At 31.8% G+C, this 10014-nt stretch overlaps 1 protein-coding gene across 1 annotated transcript in view; it reads left to right on the top strand.

Moving 5' to 3' along the window:
- The window catches only part of LOC21391798, a 5108-nt gene extending 1919 nt beyond the window's left edge, over window positions 1-3189 (top strand). The window contains exons 4-11 of the mRNA XM_024174332.1: window positions 266-364; window positions 473-538; window positions 671-787; window positions 1268-1342; window positions 1739-1841; window positions 2052-2099; window positions 2669-2790; window positions 2888-3189. Coding sequence (XP_024030100.1) covers window positions 266-364; window positions 473-538; window positions 671-787; window positions 1268-1342; window positions 1739-1841; window positions 2052-2099; window positions 2669-2790; window positions 2888-2989 — 732 coding nt within the window. The 3' untranslated portion in view covers window positions 2990-3189. The remainder of the gene's footprint in view (window positions 1-265; window positions 365-472; window positions 539-670; window positions 788-1267; window positions 1343-1738; window positions 1842-2051; window positions 2100-2668; window positions 2791-2887) is intronic.
- Window positions 3190-10014: the final 6825 nt, after the last annotated feature.

Genomic DNA, 10014 nt, shown 5'->3' with positions numbered 1-10014 from the left:
TTTAAGCAAAAATTTTTTTCCTTTTTTGTTTCCCATTTTTTTTTTTTTTTTTTTTTTTTTTTTTGTATTTCTAGGGAAATGGGATTGCTCAATTCAGTGATTCATATAAATATTGTCCATAAAAGTATATATAATTGATTTTGGACTTTTGTTTCTTCATGTCAAACATGAAAATTTTGCTAAGACGAAATATTTTGTATTTATTGAGTTCCACCCGGGTACTATTTGAATGATTTCTTATTGCTTGTTATTTTCACTTGAACAGCTTCAGAAACTGGTTGTTGAAAATGTCTTGGCATTTAATGAGGGCTTTTGGATAAGGCTAGCAGCAAGGACCGATACTTGCAAATCTGAGGATGATAAAGCATGGTTTTCAACTTAGTTTGTTATGATCTATTATATGATTTATATTTGTCTTTTCAATACACGCTCTTTTTAACAATTTCTTCGTTTCACTGTTATCTTCTTTCAGAAAGACTATGAAGAATTAGCTGTATCTGTAATGAGCATAGTGGACCGTCTCGTCCATAAGACCAATGTACCTGCTCCCTTCCTCTCTTCCCTTATAAATCCATGTTCATGAAATTAAAAAGAAAAAGGAAAAATCCGTGAAACAATATAAAACTTCTCTTGTGAATTATTTTTTCTTTTCAACTTTCTAACTCTGCAGGAAAAGATAGAATCATCCACTGATGTCCTCAAGGATATTCTAAAACCTGTAGTTGATGAAGTTGAAGAAATTTCATGGCCTCCTAGAGATCCTGATGCACTTAATCAAATGGAGAAAGTAAGTTGTTACTCTAACAATATCTCTCTAACTTTATGTCTTAGTAAGAAATATATTTTTGTATTTTTTTTTCCGTTTTTACTAAATATGCAACAGGCTCTTTTTGTCCGTAAGAAAGTTTAAATGTCATCATCATTTTCCATGTAATACATTACTGACTTATGGTCAAGTTGTTTACAATCTATTCTTCCTGTCTAAGTTTACTTACAATCTATTCTTTCTGTCCTCCGGGTTTTTCTCTAGTTTCATTTTTTTTTTTTTTTTTTTTGCGGGCTTTCCCTCGACGAAACTTCGTTAGAATATGACAGTTTATTTCAATCTTTTACCTTACTAAAATTATGGACTGTGATGGTTTTGAATATGTTTTTCTGGATGTTGTAATGTCTATATATTCCTTATTAAGAGATGCAAGATGTTTTCACTTTTTACTGTACCAAATTGATGCAATTATTGTCTTTTTTCTTCTTTTCTTATTATTAGGAAATAATTCAAAGAGAGAAAGAAGGGCAATTAGATGAAGGGTTTCTTGCCGAAGTTAATGCACAACTACGCCAAGTGAGTCCATTAAATTGAATTTAACGTTTCTTGCCAAATTGTTCTTTCATTAGACCAATGCCTTCTAAGTTGCCTTAATACGGGACCATATAGCCTTCAACGACTGTAGAAAATTGCTTTCCTCTAGTATATTTCCAATTACTCTGGCTTTAGGGTTAAAAAAAAAATGTGCCAGTCTTACATTTCATATATTGTTGGTTTAATGATAAATAGGTTTCTTCTGACCAGAAAAATCTGTTGCTTATTGACTTTCTATTTTTTCTTTTAATGACCTTAACCATTTTTTTGCAGTATTGATGCTAATCTTTTTGAACTTTTAAGATGACGTCTGGTAGAATATGAAAATTTATTATGTATATGTATACATACATATAGTTTATTAATTTGTTATTGTAGGCCAAAGAAGATGGGGACAAACCAGGGCTTGAGGCTATGCTGCAAAAGGTTTTGCAACTCTATGCTTCCATAGTTCTTTCAAAACGTAGTTATGCGAAGAAAGGTAATTCATTATTCCATCAAGATAGCTTTTCTACTTACATAAGTTATAAAGTCCTGTGACTTTTTCTTCCTTTCTTGTGTTACTATGATTACTACTAATTTGTTATTTCTTTTTTCTGTGGGAATGATGTTTGTTACCTTTTTTCTTTCGCTTGCTTTATTTTATTAGTTGAACATGCTAAAAACAATGCACTAACCATTCCTCTTGTAGGTGATGAAGTCTTGAAGGCTGAGCAGTTTCTTGAGACCATAATCAAAGGTGATTACCATCTCTTAAGTATTATGTCACATAAAAAAAAAGTATTATGCTTTGGGGAAATCATAACAAGTTAGTTATTCTTTGTGAAGTATTAAATTGACGAACTTTCTTAGTCTGTCACTAGTTCCCAGGAAAATAATTTTCTTTTACTAGTGAAATTTAATGCATTTGAATCTTCTAATCCTCGATGATTTCTCCATCGTTTTGATTTTAACGTGTAAGTGAAATGGTACTCTTTTGAAGAGGTTGGTCTCTTCTGCGGGCCAAGTCTCCTGCCTTCGAGATTAATTCCTTGCTGTGTTTACTATGACGTTAAGAACTTCAGTAATAATATGTATGTCTTCTAGGCTTATTGTTTAGAGTTGCTAGAAGCGCCCATTATTTTTTAGTTGAAACCTTGAATCACAAGGACCAACACCACAAATGTGGCATGCACATTTCTTGATATCCATCGAGCAATGCTCAAGATTCTCTATTGTTTTGCTTAACAACTAATTAGCATCCCTTAGTCTTTACCTTTATTTTACGCGTGGTGGATCTGCCTCACTGCCTGGTATCTGTATCTGCAGCCCCCGAGGAACAATGGAACAAGCTTCTGATCGATGGAATCACACTTGGTAAAGGAGAAGTTTCACCTGAGGAATTATATGCAGTCATCAAGAAAAGAATTGAGCGAACTCTGATCAGAACTGTAAGAACTGTCGTATAGATCTTTGTTATGCTGTTGCCAATTGTTTCTTTATGTATAATTTCAAAACTTATTATTTCTCGCTCTCACTCTCTCTCAGGAGGGTGGTTCTTACAAGCAACGCATTCTTACCGAGTATCTTAAAGGCATCCAATCAAGAGCAGAGGAGCTTGTCCAGCTACTTCAGGGCAATCCGCAATAGGAACCTTCTAAGCAGAAATGTATGATCCTTTCAGGCATTCGAAATACAAGAATATGCTTCTCTTTTTATTTATTTTCAAAATGTAGAAAGAGCAGCTTGGAGGTCTGAGGAAGTTTATATGCAAAGTACCAAAATTAGCAAATAATATAATATATGTTAATGAGGGACTTTTGTTATGGCACCTGATAATTTTTTTTTATTCAAACCAATTTTTATACGTATATTTGATTCATGACTTTAGGACTATGGAGATTGTATATTGTAACAAAAAAAAAAAAGCTCAATATTGAAGATATTACCATACATTTCAATTGAAAATTATTCTTCATGAGCCATTACCACTTGAAATACAATTTTTTTTTTGGGTGGTCTTAGGCTCTTTCGAAATCAGTAGTATTAGATGACCCAATTCAGGAGTTTTAGGCTAATGGGTTTGTTTTTTTGAAGGGGTTATAGTGATGACTTTTCAAATGTTTTGGCCCAGGTCTTGGTCTTATTGCTTGAGTTTGATTGCCTCTTGTTTCGAATTAGGACAGCTTTATGAAATTTGTATCGAGTCTTGAATCTGCCCGCTTCAAAGTTTTTTTTCTTTTTATATTTCTAAAGAACAGAATAAATTGTTTAGCACAAAAAAAAAAAAAAGCTACATAAATTATAGCCAAGCAGTTCTTTCGGTGCAAAGCCACGTGACACGGACTTTCAACGGATCCCTTGTTTTTATTTAACGTCAAGACCGAAAATAACAATCCGTTCGGTTCGTTAATTTGAGTTGAGATGTAATATTATGTGAGAATTTTTTACTGTAATAAAAAAGTTAGATGTGATTGTTTCTGAGAACTTTTTACTGTAACAAAACTCAAATTCTAAACTCGAATCAACGAAAAAAACGGAACCGCACATCAAACATGTCCAACTTTTGGTCCGAGATATAATTAACAGGCATAAAATATATTTTAATAAATTGATCATACTTAATTTATGCCTCGTTCGTTTCGCTGATTCGGGTTTAGAATTTGAGTTTTGCTACAGTAAAAAGCTCTCACAAATAGTCACATCTAACTTTTTTGCTACAGTAAAAAACTCTCACATAAAATCACATCTCAACTCAAATTCTAAACTCAAATCAACGAAACGAACGCGGCCGTCTACAATATTTTAATTTAATCCATGGGTTAAAAATTACCGCTCAATTTGATTTAGTGGTTAAAAATTATCTCACAAATACGGTCCTTTTTCATACTTTAGCACAAATTATATTTTGTCCCTAAAAATAAACATAAATATGGGAAGTTCTATGATAAGGGGCCTTAAAATCTCCGTATCGATAGGATACTTTTAAGAACTACTAAATCAAAATCTATTGGTCACAAAAAATAAGGGAACACCAAATTATAATACACATTATTTATTTTAGAAAACAAAGTAATTTTTTGGAATGTTATTGTATTGTTTCTAAAATTGCATTTAGTTATTTTTTTTAAGAGATTATTTTAGTATTAGAAAAAAGTTAACTGTGTTTGGGTATATTTCTAAAAACACATATTAAGTTATAGCCTTAAAAAATAAAAACGAAAATGTAGAAAAAAACTTTTAACTATTTTTTAATAACAAAAATCATTCACACAATTTTTCATTTTCGTTATAATCCATAAAATATTTGCTAACCAAACACAATTATAATATCTTTAAAATACACGATATTATCCAACCTCCACAAAAAGCTCAAACGTGCAAAGCAGGTGAATTTAACTAGTCTAACATACATAAAACAGACAGCCCCTTATGGTGCATTCTCCTCCATTTATCAAGTGTCAACTCCACTCTTTTTTTCTTCTCTTGTTTTTTCTTCTTTTGTTTTCCTTTTGTTCCTTTTGGACAAAAGCTCCTCAACAATAAAGTAATTGCAGTATACTTTTTTGAAATACATTCTTTTTCTTACTTTGTTCATATTAAAGTAATTTCTTTTAAATATGCCCTTAATTCTTTTTCCCACCAAAAGATTTCTCAATTTTTTTTGTTTTGATTCTTCAAAATACATTTTCTTCCTTAATACCTTATACTAAAATAGTTTTTTAAAATGTATCTCTACTCTTTTTTTTTTTTTTGGTCGAAACAAAAACCCTTTTAGTACACTATCATTCGTTTGTAAAATATCAATTTCTTTTTTCATTTTTTCCCTACTTTTTTTTGGCAACTTTTCTTAACATCTTTAATATATTTAGTATATATTATCTTTACAACATATACTCACACTTTCTCCCGCACATAGACATTTAACCAAAATACATGTATGGTTGAAATATATTTAGATCCTTTTACTTTTTTGTTTATTTATAAATCTTATATTTTCAAAATACCTTATTAAACTTTTTCCCTAAAACTGCTATGATTAAAATAAATTTTTTCATGTGTGTGATAACCTAAACATATCTTTTCTTTTAGTCAATAACTTTTTGTCCAACCGTAATCTCGTAAATATTTTTTTTCCTAATTGCTTCCTTTAATATTGTCGTCTCGAATGTTTTCATGCTTAAACGTTTATACAAACTTTTTAATTTTTTTTTATACATACCATATAAATAATTTACTTTCTTAGTTTTTCCGTTAAAAACTTTTCTCTCTTTTAAATGTGCTCTTTTACTATTATTATTATTATTATTATTATTATTATTATTATTATTTTTCTTATTAAACTCAACAATTAGGATGATCGTAAATAGTTAAAACTAAAATTGAGAAGAAATTTTAAATTTTAATATAAAAAAGTTAGGGTTAATCTCACAAACGGTCCCCGAGATACTTTAATTCATGACTTTTCAAACGTCGCATAGTTAGTCCCTAAGGTTTTATTATGTTTCAGTTTTAGTCATTATGTTAGTTTGGTGTTTAATATTTGACGGAATCTGTAGAAATTATGGACTAAAATTAGAAACATATAAATAGTGCTGAAACTTTAGACGGGCCGCCCGTGACCACCGAAAATTCTGAATTTTTACCCGATGACCGAACTCACCTGAGCCTGAATTTTTGGGCTGCCCGACCCGAGCAAGCCTTTGGATGGGCTTCGGGCAAGTTTTGGCTGCTCGAGCCCGATCGGGCAGCCCGAGATCGCCCGAGGTGCTCGACCTAATTTTTTAATATTTTTTATATATTTATATACTATTATATGTATTATATATGATTTTATTTATTAATTGTATATGGTATGTATATAAATAATTTTTAAGTTATCTATTGTAAATATTATACAAAAATTATAAAGGAGATTGCAATTTAAAATTTGAAATGCACACGAACTATATAAAAAAATTATTTATTTATTACTTTTTAAATTTGTAATTTATGATTGGCTTGTTAAAAACCTTACCAAGAAAAGTCCAATTGGGATAAAAACTTGGTAAGAAAAAAAGAGTGCAACCATTCTGGGACGAATTACAAATTTGACGAACTTATAAAGTCTATACAAAATTACAATAACACTGTACAAAGTAAATAAATACTTACAAATTACAATAATAGAATTTAATTTGAAGCTAAAGGATCCATTCTTGGCTTGCCGGTGAAATTGTATCGTGTAAGCGTTGGTCGAAACGATCCCAATCCTTAATGCACACCAAAGCTTCAACAATGTCCTGTTGCAATGCATTTCTACGTTCCTCAAGTATTCGACCGGTCGTACTGAAGGCTTGTTCGAATGAAACAGTGGAGACTGAGATCAAAAAAATATCCATTGCCAGTCGAGTTAGGATCGGCCAAGTTAATGCTCATGCCCTCCACCACTGAACCAAATCAATCATTTCATTATTGCCGACTACTAAGCCCTCACTCAGGTACCCCATTAATTCGTTGAAGTCGCTACTGTTGCCGCCACCTATTGATGAAGATCCACTCCCAGATTCTCCTTGACCTTGAGTCGTCGTCGTCGTCTTCTTCTTCTTCTTTAACCCGAAAACATTCAAGAATGAATGCGGATTGTCATCTCGTTGTTGTGGTTGTTATACAAGAGGTGTGTTTCTAAACTTACTTTCATAAGAGCTATAAAGAGATAATATTTTTCCCTTTATAATAGGAAATTGGTCAGAACAGTCGATATCCAAAAAGTCACATAAGTTTTCTAATCCACTTTTTAAACCTTCTAATTTTAATCTAGGATAAAAAATAACACCGAAACCATACAATATTGGTAACTTAGCTCAATATTTTTTAAAATTTTTTTCCATAGAAGCGATAGGAACTCCTAAAACCTCGTGTGTCCTAAATTCACTAAATAAAATAGTCATTCTTAAAAGTTCACCTAACACTAATGGTGACGTTGGGTAATATGTTCTACTAAGTTTTAAAGTAACATCGTGAAATCTACTTAAAAAGTTATACAAAAGTTCGGCAATTTGTCAATCAGTTTGGTCTATAAATCATGGTCTTAATTTTGCACTAACATAGTTTGTTATAGCATCTTTATAGGGGATGCATTATTCAAGCATTATATAAGTGGAGTTCCATCTTATGAGCATATCTAATGCTAATGCACTAGGATTTTGATTACATGCTTGTAGAAACCTAAACCAATCTTGTATTCTTTTATTACTACCTTGAATCCATGCAATGATATCTCTAATTCTTTTAATATGACCTGACATTTATTTTAAACCGAATTTTACTATTAAATTAATTACATGGCATGCACAATGTTGGTGAAATATATCATTATTACCGAATAAACTTAAATCCTTTTCAAAAAGTTATATTGCTTTAGTATTTACAATAGCATTATCTAATATTATAGCCATTACTCTATCCCTTAAACTATATTTATCAATGAAAGATAAAATTGTATTATTTATTAAATCGGTGGTATGTGATCCTAGAACACATTTAAAACTTAATATTCTCTTATCTAAATCAAAACCTTTAAAATAATGTTCGGTTTCAGCTAAATAATCTTTGTTGGCAACGGCGGATCAAATATCCACCGTTAACGCAATGCAACCATTAGTAGAGTGTACAATGTTGATTAATGCTTCATTTTATTGTTTATACAATTTTAATGCATCTTTCCTAATAGTAGTTCTTGAAAATAAATATGCATTAGGATTATGTACAATTTTAATATAACGCTGTCAATTCTTTTGTTCGGTAAAATTAAGTGGCTAATCTAATGTGGCTACTAATCGTGCCATTTCCATATGATCGACTTGCAGATCGTATTTCTAAGTGCTTAGACTGCCGGTTTGACAGTCAAATGATAATTGTGTTTGACAGAGATCGGGTCTGCCTCCTTGCTTTTGAAGACACTTTTTGGAGTGTCTTCTCAAATGTGTTGTGTCGTGAATAGTATTACCTTGTAATTTATCACCACAATTTTTGCATTGAGCTATGTATTTAATGTTACCGTCATTGTCAACCTTCTTGAATGCGTTGAAGTGCTCCCAAACTGTTGAGATGCACTTGCATTTCTTCTTAGAACTTGCAACACTTGCACTAGCACTTACTCTTGCCTCTCCTCCACGCCCACTATCATTACGACCACGAGGTCCACGACCTCTAGTACGTTCACCACGGCTCGGATTTACAGTTTCCTCAGCAGCTCTTTCTGAAGTGGGGTGGTATTTATATGGAATTTTTTGGCTTGAAAAATGTTTTTTCCCTCAAAAATTATGCTCCAACGGTAAATTAAATTCGGCGGGTCGGGTCAGGCTTTGGGTTTCTCAGGCAACGGTAAAAAAATAGAGCCGTTGGAGTCGAGCAAAACGGGTTCGGGTAGAAATAACTGTTACATTCAAAAATTCGGGCTAACAGTCAAAAAATTATGTTGGTTTCGGGTTCGGGTCGGGCATAAAATTCAAAAAACTAGCTGCTTTTTTTTTGGGTATTCGGGTTAGAAATTCGGGTACGGTGGAAATTTTTTTTTAAAAAAAGCGGCGGCCAGCGGTCATGGCTCCCCCACCTGCGGCGGCTGCGGGGAATGTTTTTTTCTTGGGCTGCCCGAGCTCGAGCCCAGGAAATTTACTTGGACGGGCTGCGATAGATGTTTACCCGCCGAGCTGGAAAATTTTTGGGTTTTGGGCATGCCTGCCCCCTGAAGTTCCACCAATATAAAGTCTAGAGATTAAAATAATACAAAAAATAAAAAGTTAATTTCTACAAATAGACTTAAAATTTTAGCTGTTTCTAATTTTAGACTATAATTTATACATATTTTATCAAATTTAAATGCCTAGTTGATGGAAAGACTGCAATTGAAACAAAATAAAATCTTAAAAACCATTTATGTAAAGTTTAAAAAATGAGAGATTAAAATGAGATTAAATGTAAATTTAAGAGACTATTAGTGGAATTAACCCAAAGAGTTATACGGACCCGCGCGTGACTTTAACTGGTTTACATAAAAAAGAAATTTCGAACATACAAAACAATAGGCTGCTTAAATATGTTTCTCTTTTCTTTAGCAAAAAAGAAGGACTTGTTCTTTTGAGTGAAAAACTCAGAAAAGGCAACTCGAGTTATAACTTTATTCGAGTTCATGTTCTTTTAAGTTTAAACTCGAGTTTAAACTCGAGTTCAAACTTGAGTTTATGACTAAAACTCGAGTTCAAGTTTTCCCTTTAACTCGAGTTCAGAAACTCGAACTCAAATTAATGAACAATATTTTTTCTATTCTTAAAAATGTTATAACTTTTTCGTTTTAATTCTGATTGAGATGATTTTTTTTCTATGCGTTGACAACGAAAAGACGAATAAAATCCGACTCATATATCCTATTAAAATTTTTCATCAGCATTGAGTTTTTATTAAAATACTATTTAAATACAAATTCAAGTTTTGACTCACTCAAACACAAACTTAAAAAGGTTCTTATCTCAAACCATAACTCAAATGTACACAACCACAAACTCAAATTACAAGTTCAACTCAAAAATTATACTCAAGTTAAACTCTAAAAAAATAAGCCCGAAGTTTCTTGTTCTTTGGTTTTTGGATTTGGATATAAATTGATACTTTTTTTCCCCTTGTTCCTAACAAATTGC

Source organism: Morus notabilis, unplaced genomic scaffold (genome assembly GCF_000414095.1).
Source record: "Morus notabilis unplaced genomic scaffold, ASM41409v2 Scaffold1584, whole genome shotgun sequence".
In the NCBI taxonomy this organism is placed as follows: domain Eukaryota; kingdom Viridiplantae; phylum Streptophyta; class Magnoliopsida; order Rosales; family Moraceae; genus Morus; species Morus notabilis.
Note: the sequence above shows the minus strand (reverse complement) of the source record. Positions and strands in the feature narration are given on the sequence as shown.